Genomic DNA, 15,374 nt, shown 5'->3' on the forward strand with positions numbered 1-15,374 from the left:
GCCGGCTATCCTCGACCCACGCTGGTTCTGACCAGCTCTGATAACTAATTCTAACCGGCGCCATCTAGGCGGGCTTCGGACAGCCTGCCGACCGAGAGGGTTCGTGGTCATGGCGCCAATGACCGCCGGTCCGGCGTCCCGAGGGGGAGGGTGATGGGAGAGAGGCTAAACGCTTCACTCTCCCCCGTTTGCCTTTTCTTGAGTTCTGTCTCATGAGAGGCTCGGACGTAGTTTATTGAGCGACAGGAGGTTTTAGTCGGTTCGACTCCGACATACCCCGCCCGCCATCCCCAGTGGAGGGTGGGAGAGCCCGGCGATGTCACCGATGTCCTCCTGACCAAAAAAAAAGTAAAAAAATTTAATATTTTTCTTAAACTTGTGTAGTTAAAAATATGCAGTATTTAAAATCTCAACTATCGATTTTTATTATTATTTACGTAGGAAGTGATTCTTTCCTTCTTAATGTAGTATCCAATTCTAATAGCTTATGGCACTGTTTTTAAAATCTTTCCATTTGCTAATATAGCGCTACCTTAATTGGCTCCATTTCAGTGGACACTTTTTAATACACCCAAAAAAATGGTCATGGTCAAGGTCCTACTCCTTTTCGTATTCAACGTCCAATCAAAAATTCTAAATAAAAAAATCATCGATTTGTCATTTTAATAAACAAGAAGTTGATTAATCTTAACTGGATTGGGCTGCGCCAATAAATCCCTTTGACTTTTTAATTTTTTAAAAGCCTAGAAAGTCAAAACAAAACCACGTCAAAGGAAATACGAGGCGCCGTCCGGTTGTCAAAATATTGTTTGTGTTGCGGTTTTATTTAATTTAAATCTAAATCTAAAAGTATTTCATTTCATACTGAAATAATTTAAATTGATTTGAATTGACCATTTTCAACATGACGCAATTCATTGACAAATTCAAACAATTAGACGCCTATGCTAAGACTTTGGAAGATTTTAGAGTTAAAACTACAACGGGGGCAACCGGTAAGTAATTTAGAACCTTCGACCCATTTGATGGTAAGAGATTACATTAGCTCGTGAGTTTTAACAACTTCGAAAGTAGAACCAAGCTGCTGCCTGCCACTAAGGAATCACAATCGTTTTAATCGACATTTTAAAAAGATCACGTTTTGCATAGCTCTCGAAAAATACTGTGTGGTGTCTTGTACATACCAAAAATTTACCAATAATACACTGAGTTACATAAACATAGCCGGACCAGGTAGTAGAGATGAAATCTGTTCGTGGATATAGTACAATGGTTGAAATTAATGACCTCATTGTGTCAAACAAGATTGCAAAATTAAAAAATGTGCAGTAATCTAATGTGCCAGTAAGGCGATTATGCGATCCATAGTTACCAATATTTCTAGCACACACAGGTATCTACCTATTTTTGCTGTGAAGCAGTCATGCATTGCAATTTGAAGGGTGGAAAGACTGTGAGGTTTAATTTTTTTTTTTTGTTTTTCATTTGACCCTGAGATACTATATCTTTTAAAATAATACTGATCAAACATTTCAATTTTCAGTTACAATCATTGGTGGCTGTATAATGATACTGCTGTTTATGTCTGAACTGCATACTTACCTATCCCCAAACATTTCAGAAGAACTTTTTGTGGATACATCCAGAGGCCACAAATTACGCATTAACTTAGATATTATAGTACCTACAATATCATGTAACTGTAAGTAATGTAAATAATACAAAGATAATAACAATTACCACAAAAAAACCACTATTGACTTTATTTATTTTGTCTTTGGATCATGTATTCTCATCTTTTATTACATCATACATTGTTTAATTCTTATTGCATACTTCTTGTACTATACGATTGTACAACACAATAACACACAGTTGAACCTTCAATCTCACATCTTAAAGTAGCAATGATGTAACAGAAGTGTGCCAGCCCAAACTATTGATATAATTCTCATTAAATGCTAGCAATTTTTCTGTTGTATAAATAATGTAAATAGTGCTTTCAGATCATTGATGTATTAAAAAACCCAAGATACACACTCAGCGTCTCAAAACCATCCCCATAAAATGAGCGCACAATTTATTAAATTGTGCTCTCATTTTAAATAGTCTCGGGTCTTTCGCGTCCCTCTGCACTTATTCAAAATGCCGAAGTGTTCGTTAAGATATTGTAAAAATAATAGGTCAAGAATGTTAAAAAAGGATGGGATATCGTATATTCGGTGAGTAAAAGAGTTTGTTAATGTGTTTTTGTTGTTTTTATGACTAAATATAGAAAGCAATATGTGATTTTGATTTAATTTGTCTAAAAACTTCACTCAAAAGGCGAATTTCAATGGCTGTTATTTCGATGTAGGAACTACTATTAAATGGCCTTTTATTTTAGTTGCATAATCCAAAAGATCCTGTTCATATTCAATGGAGTCGATTTTTTTTATTGTGTTTAAAGTTTTAATTAATAAGTTAATGCACTTTGAATTTTTTTGTATTTAGTTTTGAATAAGTATTCATATGTTAGAAAATATATTATAATAATAATATAGTTCTTAATCGAATTCCAGAAGGAATAGAGGTCATCCATATGACGTTATTTTTAAAGTTCGTAAATATGTATTATATTATTACATATACATATCAATTACTTAGGGGACAACTTATGGCTTCGCGACATACTGCACGTAATGACAGAAGTGTCGCTCTGGCCCAACACGTCACATTGAAAACAGAAAAATTTCACTTCAGTCTGCAGTCGATGCGGAGAATGGACATCAATCATCTGTCAACAAAGGTATACCAGATGATGGCGGTGATACTGAAGTCTGTCGTACAAGTTCAATGTTTTATTTAGAAAATAACAAGGAATTCAAATCTTCTACTACTTCCCTGAGTATAGGTTTAACTCTGGATACACCTCGAAAAGTTCACATAAAAAGTGAGCTCCACAAATGCCACAGAAGGCTAATTAGCAAGGAAAAGTCATTAACAACTTATGGAAGAAAAAAATCTAGACTTGTTAAGAAGACCATTTCACTGAAGAATGCATTAAAAGTTTTAAAGAAAATATTTAAAGATTAATGTACATATGTCCTACCCAAAAACATATTTACGTTCAGATAAAAGTATAATTATAGGTATAGAACACAATTTAACTAACTCTTAAAATACCAACTCAATATCTTATAATAATAAAAAAATACAAATATTCGTCTTCACTCCATGTCCTGTCCTGCCGGCTAACTTTGGTCATATTTGATTGGTTATTGTACACCACTTTGTAATAACAACTTTAAACAATGTGCCTAAAGTCGAATTTGCAAAAGGTGTTTATAGTATAACTATAACTACGTAGATATAATTGGTGTGTTTGGGGACAGTTTCAAGTGCTACTTTTGTATGAGACTGTGCATCTTGGGTTTTTATATATCAATGTTCCAGAATAGCAACTTCTAACAGTATTCAAAGTAAAACGATTTCCTGCAAATTTAAATTAATATTATTTTCTAAAAATAACAATTGGTAGTAGCCTGACCAAGTAAAAAGTACAAATGAGCTATTATATTTATCAGTGACTTTTGTGATGAACCATTCTTTTTTAAACATGGGATTTAAGAGGGAGGCATTGACCTTGCAGGCATCCATTGTCAATACAATATTACTATCTTCATTTTAAATTTCCTTTTCAGATTTAGTTCTAGATGCTATGGATTCTTCTGGTGAACAGCATCTTCAAATGGAACAAAACATTCATAAGAGGAGATTGGATCTCGATGGTAATGCGATTGAAGAACCAAAAAAAGAAGAAATATCAACAGCATCAACAGTAAAAACAATTAATTAATTTTCTATTGGAAATAAAATAAACACTGCTTTTATGCTATTGTCATTAGCACACAAATAGACTTAATAACTTAATTATTTCTAGTTGAAGCAAAACAACAGTGAAATAGCAACATTAACATGCGGTAGCTGTTATGGAGCAGCTTTCAATGAGTCTCAGTAAGAATAATTCCATTTTTATTGCTTAGATGTGTATACCTACCTGTGCCTAGATGTCCTACTACCAGTGAAAAATAGACATTATTTTGTTTAAATAAATAAACACTAAGCATATTTTTTTCTATAATATAGATGCTGCAATACATGTGATGATGTAAAAGAAGCATATAGATTGCGAAGGTGGGCTCTTCCCCATTTAAGTACTATAGAACAATGCAAAAATGATGAATCTGTTGAGAAATTGAATTTAGCTCTCAAAGAAGGATGTCAAATATATGGTTACATGGAAGTAAACAGAGTATGTATCACAAAATTGTATTTAGTCTGTTAAGATGCAATCTGGATGATGTACACAGTATCTATTATTGCAATTTAAAGGTTGGTGGCAGTTTCCACATTGCACCTGGAAAAAGCTTCACAATAAGTCATGTTCATGTACATGATGTGCAACCATTTTCATCATCGGTATTTAATACAACACATATTATAAAACATTTGTCATTCGGAACTGATATTGAAGGTGCTAATACAGCTCCACTGAATGGAATCATTGGACTTGCCACTGAAGGTATTTATATATTATCTCTTAGCATTTGTTTTAGCCAAAGTCCATCGTCCTCTAAACAGTTTGCAACATCAAATAATGTAACAATTTCATATGACAGACTATATTCATAGTGAACATTGGAACCGTTGGACACAATTCACAAAAACCGTGGAACAAAATTGGTAACTTTTTGCTGTTTTTTTTTTATTGCACAGATCGGTGGACAATCTCATAGCCCACCTGGTGCTAAGTGGTTACCGAAGCCTATAGACCTCTACAACGTAAATGCCGCCACCCACCTTGAGATATGTGTTCTAAGTATAATTACAACGGCTGCCCCACCCTTCAAACCGGAACGAATTATTGCTTCACGGCAGAAATAGGCAGGGTGGTGGTATCTACCCGTGCGGATTCACAAGACCTACCACCAGTAAATGGATGTATGTTTATTATGTACCACTAGATTCACTAAATAGACAAATAGAAATACGTAATTTAATAAATAAATATAATTTCATTGTTTTCTATTAACATTAGGATTCAGGAAAGGTTCCTATAAATAAAGGCTATATTTGATGAATCTGGTTTCTAAACTATTTTGACAACCAGTGTCCAGACATATGCAGTTATGAAGCTAAACCATTTGATCTAGTACCTTAGTTCACAAAGCCATACAGGTCCAAGGGAAATTCAATGGGAGTCTTATGTTGGTATGACCAAAAAGTAGGGGGACCACAATTAGTCCAAGAACATTACAAGAATAAATATAACAAAAAATGTACAATTTGACTAGGAAGTTTTTGAATGGAATAAGTGAAAATTAATTGCTTCCTTGTGCTGTTTTTTTAGCAACTTTACTTTTTTGACATAACTCACACAGTGAATGAGTTAATAATCCAACCAATTCTCCCAATTAAAAAAAAAAACTATTAGTTAATGGTTGGAACTCAGCCACAACTCAAATTTCCTTAGCTATACTAGATATAATCTTCAGGTTTTTTTTGTCATCTTAGGAATATGGTAGAAATGTAGCTACATGGGGCCGCTCTAAACCAGTTAAATTTTGATAGAGGTCTATGAAAAAGACCAGGGGAATTTTGTGCCCCACACCAATATCCTGTCACTTCTGCTAATTTTCTTTTCACATTACAAATCATATATTGAAAAGGAAGCACACCAACATTTATTAATCTGGATAAAAGGTAATGATATTGAGCCCCCACAAAGAAGGGACAAGCATAACGCTTGTTTATGCTGCCAAACAAGTCATGCGTTTAGTCTGAAGGGCAACATAACCATTATAGGGTAAAATTCAACTTAAAACTCATCAAGTCTCTTGATGCTTTTACACCACTTTTACTGGTATGTACACCATGTTACCTATGAGCTCCAATAACAACATAAAACCAAGTAAACTTGTTCACCTGTCTAGTGCAGTAAAAATAATAATTAAAGAGTGGACAAAAAAAGAACAGGATGCAAAATTACCAGTTTAGGCACCGTCATTACTAATTTCAAATAATGAGCAATATACAATGATTGAAGTGTAGAAATATCAAAGAAAATCTCAAACAGCTTGAGATTTGGCCATAAAAGTAATCACTAACAAAAATAAAATTACCAGGATATCAAAGGAATTTCTGTTGTGCTGCTAAGGGATATTAAATTAAAATTGTTGATTATTTATGTACAAATTTGTACAGTGTAGTTAAATTCTTAACTGCAATATCATTAATAAAATGAAACAAATTTAAAGTAACATAAACTAATTTATATAACTTATTGACATTAAAAAACTAATCAACAACGTATACCAGTTCCAATAGCCATAAAAGTCCCAAATGTGCCTCCACCTTGAAGCATTACTTTTCCAACGGAATGTACTAACTCTTTCCCCCTTGCTCCATACCTGTAATAGTTTTTTTACATTTTCTATACATTTTTAATCTGACAAAATAACTAAATATAAAAATCCAAACCTAACCTTAATGCAGTAAATCCGCCGAAAAGACCTCCACTAGCCATCCCTACACAAAAACCAATCATAAAACCCATTTTCATTTTATCAAAACACGAAGGTCCTTGGTTGTGATAAACAGCACCCGGTACAGGCATTTTAAATAAAACTATTTGTAAGTTATTCTTGTCCTTTAGCTATACAAAGTACAATAAAATAACATCTAAACCTATGTTTTTACCCGTCACCGTAAATAGTAGTAGACTAGTAGTAGTTTTATTTTTCCAACTGGAAAGGCAAAGGTGTCATACCATACAGTCTAATCTTTTATACATATATAAGAAACATGAGAAGTGAAATGAAATGAAGTTGATTAATATGAAACATACCTAGCATGAAATGAAATGAGATGATGTGGGATGAAATATAATCTCAGTAAAATGGTGATCATTGACTGAAACTTCAGTTGACTTTTTGGAGGATCCCGAGAAGTTATATTCAACGGCTTTGTTTCATTTCTCTACATTTGTGCACTTTCACAGATACTAAATAGTTAATAAACTACCGCTATTACGCATTTAAGCCTGAAGAAACACTAAATAGACAAAATAAAACAAATCACACAACTTCACTCCTCGCGCTCCCGCCATAAAGAGCATCAACGCAATGTTGACATCTGTGATCTTCATTTTTTTAAAGGATTTTATGAACTGGTAACTAAGACCTTTAAGTCATGTCTTATTTTAATTTATATTCTTATTTTTATGAAAAATGATAATATGAAATGAAATGAAGACGATTAATTTGAGACGTTAATCAACTGGGATAACATTAAATAAAATGAGATGAGATGAGATGATATGGGATGAAATATAATCTCAGTAAAATGGTGGTCATTTACTGAGATTTTTTCAGTGGACTTTTGGAGGATCCCGAGAAATTACGTCCAGCGGCTTTGTTTCATTTTCCCACATTTGTGCCCTTTCACAGATATTACACAAGAAATCTTAATGTTACAACCAATCTTTCTTTTGGACTTATACTATCGTAGGATAGTATCCTGCTTTTGAATCAACGGTGTCACAAGGTTTAATATTAGGTCAAACGATCTCGATTCCATTTATAGATAATTTCTGAAGTCTGCTGGTTCTAAATCACTCATAATGTTCATATTTGCTATCTTTCCGCGGAGCAATAAATATTTCTTCACCCATATTCTTCTCTTCTTTTATTTTTCAATTGAGCCGACAGCGACGGCTACGCCAGGACCATTTTTTTGTTGTCTAGACAATACTGGGGCCATCCTCGTACACACACGACACGTCCAACTTCGTCGCGCTTAAACTGACAATTGATTCAGTAACTGAATTTAGAACAGTGCAATCAGAATCTTCTAAATTTGCTTCTGAATTCAGTCTACTAAATTTAGCCAAGTGTAATAAACCTTTAAGTCTGAGCTTGCTAGCGAGAGCGCGGAACAAGCGATAGAGAGGCACGGTCGGTCCAATCGTAGGCTTGTGACACATTCATATCTCTTCTCGCGTGAATCGGAGCTAGCAGTTCGAATAGTTCTGCTACTGACGTTATCACGTAAATCTATCGTCCATATACCGACTTTACAGGCAACCAATGTTTTTTTGCATAAAGCCTGCAATACATGTTGGCCGAGCTTAGGCCAACGCGAGCGTAAGTAAATTAATACAAGGCAAGTGCTACTGCCTACACGTTCGGCAAGATTTATCGAAAACAAATGCAAATGGCCAATATAAACGAATGTTGAATAGATGCCCACACATTGGGCTCCGTCAGTTGAGCGTGACATTTTATAGGCGTACACACGCCAACCGCCGCGTAATGGCGCGCTGACACTATTGGCTGAGTGCGCGCGAGCTTATTGATTTGTGCAGAAAAACCGACAGCGCTCCGAATTGCGGCAGGTGATCGCGAGCGACCGCAAGTTATGGCAAGCTACGCCAAATGAGTTCTTTCTATACATGTTGGCGCTTGACTTTACTCGGTAACTAGGCGAGCGACACCGAGCGATGGCAAGACAATGCAAATATACTGTCTATACGTTGATATTGGGGTTCCCTCGGCGACGCTCGGCCAACATGTATTGCAGGCTTTAGTAGATAAACCAACGTCATCAGTACTAATGTGACTGTTACGTAGTAAGGAACCCTTATTAATAAAACGTCAAAGATTTACCCAACTGTAATGTACGATGGCTTTTTTTTGGGCCGAAGCCGAACTTCCTACGAACCGCCTGCGTGGTGCGCAGGGTATGTGGGACTGGACGGTCCGCAGATGTAGAAAGCGAACCGCGAACCCAAAGATGCCATTTAGAGCTCTACCCACTAAAGTCTAAACGAATCACCTGCACGCACTCTCGCCCAAGCGTCCGATTTATGTGCATGTTTTTATTTTATTTCAGGTGCAATGATGTTTCAGTATTATTTAAAAATAATACCAACTATGTATGTAAAGTTAGATAAAACAGTATTACACACAAACCAATTCTCCGTCACTAGACATCACAAATCAGTTTCGAATGTCCATGCAGAATCTGGTATGCCTGGTGCTTTCTTCAGCTATGAATTATCACCACTAATGGTAAAATACACAGAAAAAGAAAGGTAAGCTGATAGTCTGTGAACAGCATCAAATTAATTAAAACACATAATATCAATATGACACAAATCTATATATTTTTACAGGTCCATTGGTCATTTTGCTACAAACATCTGTGCTATAATTGGAGGAGTGTTTACTGTTGCAGGCATTTTTGATGCTCTATTGTATCACTCAATTAATGCATTTGAAAACAAACTATTGCTTGGTAAAACAGGATAATTTATAATAACTGTTCACAAGGTTTTTAAAAACATATTAAAATCATCAATATCACATTTTGCAAAATTATTACAAAATTCTACATCACTTTTTTCAACTAGCGCTTTTATAGGAACATAGTTCACTTTTTTTGGATCATATTGTGCACGACCTAATGACTGCAAAAAGAGATGTCTTTGTTTTATTCTAAAAACCCTGCTTAATAAGACTCCAGCATTCTCTAATATTGTTGTGTGAGGAATTTTCATTATATTGTGAATATAATTAAATCTTTCTATTAGCATTCTTTGATCTGTAAGAAAATAAATCACTATTAATAGGTACTTTATTATTGCAGCTATTAAATTAACTAATCTTATATCTTTAAACGAGCAATTGTTGTATATAAATATATGTATATATAATCTGAATCTCAGACACGGTTCAAACGATTTTCATAAAATTTAGTATACAGGAAATTTCGGAGGCGATAAATCGATCTAGCTACGACTTATTTTCAGAAAATGTTGTTTTATTCGTGTTTTCAATAATCAACTTCATCAATAATTTTGATTTTTTCTTTAAATAACCAGTTCATAATTTTTTTATTATTCTATCCGTAAGATCGAAAAATACTATCCATATTTCATCATTTTATCAATATGTAATTCGTATTTAAATATAATTTCTAAAAAACACAATTTGTAAGAAAATAAAATACGGAGCAAAGCTCAGTCATTATCTAGTAGTATCTTAAGTTTCAATTCAAACTGGACTGTTTTACCGAGTGTAAGGTGGATTGGGAGGCATAATAAACTTGCCTATTTCTGCAGTGAAACAGTCATGCCTTCCTGATTGAAGGTTGAAACAATCAATACATTCTTATGTTGCAATTTAACTTTCAGGCAGCATTCACATTTTGATATCATAGACTGATCACCACAAGATGTAAAACACCAAATGGGGTGTAAAATAGTGATGCATAAGGGGAAATATATATGTACCTATGCACATTTATGTTAAAAATAAGTTTTCGCAGCAACCTCATATTGTGAATGCCACTTTGAATTATGATTGAAAGCCTTTATTTTTACAATGTTCAATAATTGTGAGTCATTAATGAATACTCTTCTACATCTACTCTTCATCATGGATAATTATCATATTGAGATTAAAAATGGTTTAACTAACATGTGTAAGAAAATAGCATAATTCTTCCTGCCAATTCTAAGCTGTATTTTATATACTCACTTATCATCCAAAGTTTCGGTTTATTTAGCAGAAGCAGTTTTATTTCTTCATCTTTAAAACCCATTTCTTCTTTAATGGCAAATGTATTGCATTTCACATGGTGAAGATTATAAGTTATTAATTTTGGTTGTGTTGTTGCTAAACATCTGACATTTTTGCCACTTAAATCAAAATATTGTTGATAAAATCCGAATCTTCTATCAATTCTAATTGTACTGGAAAAAACATTTTTATAGTCAATAAATTAGTTAGCACAGAAGAATTTTCTAAAAAAAATATAGATTCAAATTTCGGACTCACCTAAAGTTAAGCCAATAAGGGTTTTTGCTTATTATTCGTTTTATTTCACTATCAGAGAATCTTTTGCTTTCTAGGTAATTAACTCTAGTTTTTAAATCTTCTAAATGTTCACAAAATATCATAGGATTCTTTGTAAAAAATTCACCCATTTGTTCCATGTTAACGTAATCAGAAAGAAATACTATATGGCTTTTCATATTTTTTTCAAAGTCTAATTTTAATAACTTCTCAATAATGTAAGGTTTCTTCTCAAATTTACTAATGTTGACATTCAGGTCTATGAGATTTTGTAATGTCTTAGAATGATTTACATAAGCAGCCAAATTGAATGTGTTCGATAAAAATGGAGTTACATCAGATAAATCTTTATGTGTTCGTTGAAGTACATTGGTGGGTTTTTCATAACTAATACTACAAATTTCACTTTCACCAGGTTCAACTTGTAAATAGCCACACATGGATCTAGCAGGAATAGCATTATGAATTTTCAAAATTCTTATAAATAATTTGCAAATGGCCATTTCCCAAAATAAACTCAATTTAAAAGTATATTCTACTGACACCTTTTCTATCTTCCAGAGTTGTTTTGGTCTAGTCTTGTTACTAAAATTATAATACACACATTACGATTTTTTATTTATTTGTAGATTAATGGAACTGTATCAATAAATATTTTTTCATTGGTAACAAGCACATTAGTTTACTGTTATTAATACCTTATTGCTTGATGCTAATTCTATTAGGTAAAAGGCTGATTTTTCGCAATGAAAAAAGCAAAATATTAAAACATACGCACGAAATGCATAAATACAAAAATATTACATTTTTTTTAAGGGATTTTATGACCTGGTAAATAAGACCTTTAGTTCGAGACAAAAATATTACTGCTAAAGTTGAACGCTAGGGTAGTTTTCCAATTACAGCACTAGAGCGGCATAATGCTCAACGTTGAACGTTCCAACTACAGCAACACTTCGCACAATCGAGCACTCTCAAAAGCATATCTGTAATAAGAGAAAACCTTTACTGAATATAAGGTTTTAATAAGCTAAAATTAACAGTAAAATTTGCTTTGATTACATTAGGTACATTGACAAATAACGAATAAAATAGATTGACAATGACGTCAACTTATGGCTAATAATTTCAACTAAGAAGTTTACATCATTCTCCCGCACTATTTTAAAACATAATCTTTTAAAAATCCTGGCGTTTTATGGACGCGACCAGATCTACGAAGTGTTGGCTCCGGCGGTGGTGATGATGGTAATTCTGTCTCTAGCTCTCTGTTATTATCAAGTGCCACAGGTCCCGTTTCATTAGATGAAGGAATCTCCAAGTTTTGGTCTTCTGTTTCCGGAAGTGGTTCTGCGACGTTATGATAATCAATATTGTGTTCATTATCTATTCGCAGATCTACCCTTTCTGAACCCAATGGTGCTAGATGACGATTCGACACTGTTGTTTCTCGGCCATCTGGAAGCCGAATGTATGAAAAGTCAGGATTGCTGTGTATCAATTCAACCTCTTCTACTAATGGCTGATATTTATTTGTACGATTAAATTTCTTCATCAAGACTTGTCCAGAATTTGTAAGCCACGATGGAACAGAAGTGCCGTTTGTAGATCTTCGAGGGTGTCTAAACATTCTTTCATGTGGAGTGCAATTTATGGTTGTACAAAGTAATGATCGGATTGAATGTAAGGCTTGTGGTAATACTTGTTCCCAATTTTCTACCGAAAGATTCTTCGTCTTCAGCGCCAAAAGAATCGTTCTCCAAAGAGTAGAATTCAATCTTTCTACTTGACCGTTACCTTGAGGGTTATAAGCTGTAGTTCTACTAGTGGCAATACCTCGAACATGTAAAAATTCCTGTACTTCAGCAGAAAGAAATGCTGTTCCGCGATCTGAATGAACATAAGAAGGCATGCCAAATATCATAAACAAGTTGTTAAGATGTTTAATCACTGTTTTCGAGCTTACATCTGAGCATGGGAATGCAAACGGAAAACGTGAAAATTCGTCAATCACGGTAAGTATGAATTTGTTATTATTATTTGTTGGAACTGGTCCTTTAAAATCTATGCTAAGGCGTTCAAAAGCAGCCGTCGCTTTAACAAGTTTCCTCTGGTCATCAAAGGTATTTCGGAAGAATCTAGGTTTTATTTCAGAGCAGGTTCGACAAGATTTTGTCATTGTTCTGACTTCTTCAATAGAATAGGGAAGGTTTTTAGAGCGAACCCAGTGAAACATTCTTGTTACCCCTGGATGACAAAGAGCCTCATGCAGCAAGAAAAGTTTTGCAGTACGTGTTTCTACAGTGGCACAAACTCGGGATAGTGCATCAGCAGCATAGTTCTCTTTCCCCGGTCTGTATATAATATAGTATTTGAAAGCAGCAAGTTCCAGTCGCCATCTTTGAATCTTTTCATTCTTTATCTTACTTGAATGTTTCATATTAAACATAAAAGAAACCGAGCGTTGGTCAGTTACCAACTTAAAATGTCTACCAATAAGTAAATGTCTCCATTTCTTCAATGATTCCACAATGGCGTACGCTTCTTTTTCAATGGCGGAATGGTTTTGTTCGCTTGAATTCAAAGTTCTTGAGAAAAACGCCACTGGTCTAGAATTTTGCGTAAGTACTGCTGCAATGGAATGATCGGAAGCGTCAGTTTCCACTGTAAAAGGTATATTTTCATCAATTGCATGTATAGAAGACTTTGCGATATCATTTTTCAAGCCTTCGAAACATTTAATTTGCTCGCTTGTGAGTGGAAAAATCGTCGTATTAGCAAGTGAGTGGATCCGTTCAGAAAATTTTGGAATCCACTTAGAATAATGTGCGAACATGCCGAGTGTCCTTCTTAAGGTCGGTAAATCGCTTGGTGGAGGTAAATTAATCAGTGGCTTGAGTCGCTCATTGTCAGGTTTAATTATGTGGTTTTGAATATTATAGCCTAGAATATTAATTGACTTTTGAGAAAATTTGCATTTTTGTATACTCAGTGTTAAACCGTATTTCTTTGCGGCATTCATAAAACTTTCTAAGTTATGATCGTGTTCTTCAAGAGTACGGCCAGAAATAGTTATATCATCAAGATACGCATATGTGTTTTGAAGCTTCTCTTTTCTTATAATCCAATCGATTGTTCGTTGGAAGCTCGAAACACCATTTGTTACTCCAAAAGGAATACGCCTGAACTGGTACAAATTTCCCAGTGCTTCAAAAGCGGTAAATTTCCTTTCTTCGGGTAGTATAGGTACTTGATGGTACGCGTTTTTTAGGTCTATTAGGCTGAAAAATATATTCTTTGCCACTTTCGAAACTAAGTCCTCAATGTTTGGTAAAGGATACGCGTCGAGTTCTGTGTAACGATTAATTGTCTGAGAGTAATCAATTACAAGGCGTTTTTTATGAGTTTCGCTTTTTGTTATTAGTACTTGGGCCCTCCACGGTGATTTACTTTCTTCAATCACGCCCTCTGCTATAAGATTTCTGATTTCTTCTTTAATAAATTCACTATCCTCTTTGTTGTGCCTTCGAGATTTTATAGCAATAGGTTTGCAGTTGGGAGATACATTTGCAAAAAGCGGTACAGCTGGTACTGATGCTTCAGCTACGTTACATACTTGAAGTGGATGTTTTGGCCCACCGAAAGAGAACTCTAGCGATGAATGTTCTTCGAGGACGTCATGGCCGATAATTATATCAGCACAAAGATTTTTCACGATAAGAAGATTCACATTATCATATCTATGATTTCCGATTTTCAAGGTTTGCCAAGTTTGACCTTCTACTTGTGAAGTATAATTAAGAGAGGCCATAGAAATAGTCTGATTACAGGATTTTCTTTTTAACCCGCATAGTCTTGCAAAGTTGTCATTTATAAAACTGATGGAGCTGCCGGTGTCGAGAAGTGCTTCTGCTCTTATTCCCCGAATATAAGCGGGTACAGTAGCTTTACGTAATGAAGAAGGTGACGCTGCTGTGATACAAGCGGAAAGATCTTCAGTACCTACTACCACAGAATTTGTAGATTTAGAAGAGCTTCTACAAACAGTGGCAAAGTGCCCCTTCTTGTTGCAGAGCTGACAAGTCTTTTCAAATGCAGCGCAGTTCTTACGAGGATGTATTTGACCCCCACAAAAGAAACATTTTTGTCGTCGAGGAGTATTAACAGAAGAGCAGGTCTCGTTGTGCAGAGTTTGTGATTTCAAAGAGACTAATGTTGGTTCTTTTGGAGGAACAGCATTTAAAGAGACAGTATTGAAGTTTTGAGAGTTGATCTCTGCAGTTTCTAGAGAGAGTGCTTGGTTGTAAGCTTGATCAAGTGTTAAAGTTAAGTTTTCTAAAAGCCTTTGTCTGATTTTATGCGATGATATACCGGATATGAAAGCATCACGTACGCTATCGTTTTTGTTTGTTTCTGCATCAACAGCCACAAAATCACAATCTTTAGAAAGTAGTTTCAAAGCTTGTAAATATG

General features: G+C 34.6%; 3 protein-coding genes and 1 long non-coding RNA gene across 7 annotated transcripts; 2 read left to right on the forward strand and 2 right to left on the reverse strand.

Moving 5' to 3' along the window:
- Positions 1-763: 763 nt before the first annotated feature.
- Positions 764-9,407, forward strand: LOC101741074 (endoplasmic reticulum-Golgi intermediate compartment protein 3). The gene is made up of 8 exons (XM_004929230.5): positions 764-995; positions 1,544-1,702; positions 3,684-3,820; positions 3,923-3,996; positions 4,129-4,294; positions 4,375-4,564; positions 8,935-9,136; positions 9,218-9,407. Exons 1-8 carry the CDS (start codon positions 905-907, stop codon positions 9,351-9,353), a joined length of 1,155 nt encoding a protein of 384 aa, XP_004929287.1. The 5' UTR covers positions 764-904; the 3' UTR covers positions 9,354-9,407.
- LOC134198766 (uncharacterized) lies at positions 4,571-7,713 on the forward strand. Its single transcript, XR_009972949.1, has 2 exons — positions 4,571-4,725; positions 7,491-7,713. It is a non-coding gene; the product is annotated as an uncharacterized LOC134198766 (long non-coding RNA).
- On the reverse strand, positions 6,293-6,776 carry LOC101740932 (reactive oxygen species modulator 1). The gene is made up of 2 exons (XM_004929228.5): positions 6,528-6,776; positions 6,293-6,452 (listed from the first exon to the last, which is right to left on the reverse strand). The coding sequence occupies exons 1-2, from the start codon at positions 6,656-6,658 to the stop codon at positions 6,344-6,346; spliced, it is 240 nt and encodes a 79-aa protein (XP_004929285.1). The 5' UTR covers positions 6,659-6,776; the 3' UTR covers positions 6,293-6,343.
- Positions 9,186-11,956, reverse strand: LOC101740790 (transcription termination factor 3, mitochondrial). 4 transcript variants are annotated; one of them, XM_038010707.2, is made up of 4 exons: positions 11,769-11,956; positions 10,884-11,486; positions 10,584-10,798; positions 9,186-9,645 (listed from the first exon to the last, which is right to left on the reverse strand). In XM_038010707.2, the coding sequence occupies exons 2-4, from the start codon at positions 11,402-11,404 to the stop codon at positions 9,368-9,370; spliced, it is 1,014 nt and encodes a 337-aa protein (XP_037866635.1). In that variant the 5' UTR covers positions 11,405-11,486; positions 11,769-11,956; the 3' UTR covers positions 9,186-9,367. The 4 variants fall into 4 exon arrangements, with proteins under 4 accessions (XP_037866635.1, XP_062533063.1, XP_037866634.1 ...); XM_062677079.1 differs by having other exon boundaries at positions 11,730-11,872; XM_038010706.2 differs by having other exon boundaries at positions 11,706-11,847.
- Positions 11,957-15,374: the final 3,418 nt, after the last annotated feature.

Source organism: Bombyx mori, chromosome 4 (assembly GCF_030269925.1).
Source record: "Bombyx mori chromosome 4, ASM3026992v2".
NCBI classification, from domain to species: domain Eukaryota; kingdom Metazoa; phylum Arthropoda; class Insecta; order Lepidoptera; family Bombycidae; genus Bombyx; species Bombyx mori.

Bases quoted from the DNA above. Each gene is read 5' to 3' on its own strand.
- LOC101740790 (XM_038010707.2), bottom strand. From the start codon at position 11,404: ATGGCCATTTGCAAATTATTTATAAGAATTTTGAAAATTCATAATGCT. The intron at 10,799-10,883 runs GTGAGTCCGAAA...TGTTTTTTCCAG, and splicing joins CCTTATTGGCTTAACTTTAG to TACAATTAGAATTGATAGAA. The intron at 9,646-10,583 runs GTGAGTATATAA...ATTTTCTTACAG, and splicing joins ACCGAAACTTTGGATGATAA to ATCAAAGAATGCTAATAGAA.
- LOC101741074 (XM_004929230.5), top strand. From the start codon at position 905: ATGACGCAATTCATTGACAAATTCAAACAATTAGACGCCTATGCTAAG. The intron at 4,295-4,374 runs GTATGTATCACA...TGCAATTTAAAG, and splicing joins GTTACATGGAAGTAAACAGA to GTTGGTGGCAGTTTCCACAT. The intron at 9,137-9,217 runs GTAAGCTGATAG...ATATTTTTACAG, and splicing joins AAATACACAGAAAAAGAAAG to GTCCATTGGTCATTTTGCTA.
- LOC101740932 (XM_004929228.5), bottom strand. From the start codon at position 6,658: ATGCCTGTACCGGGTGCTGTTTATCACAACCAAGGACCTTCGTGTTTT. The intron at 6,453-6,527 runs GTTAGGTTTGGA...AAACTATTACAG, and splicing joins GGCGGATTTACTGCATTAAG to GTATGGAGCAAGGGGGAAAG.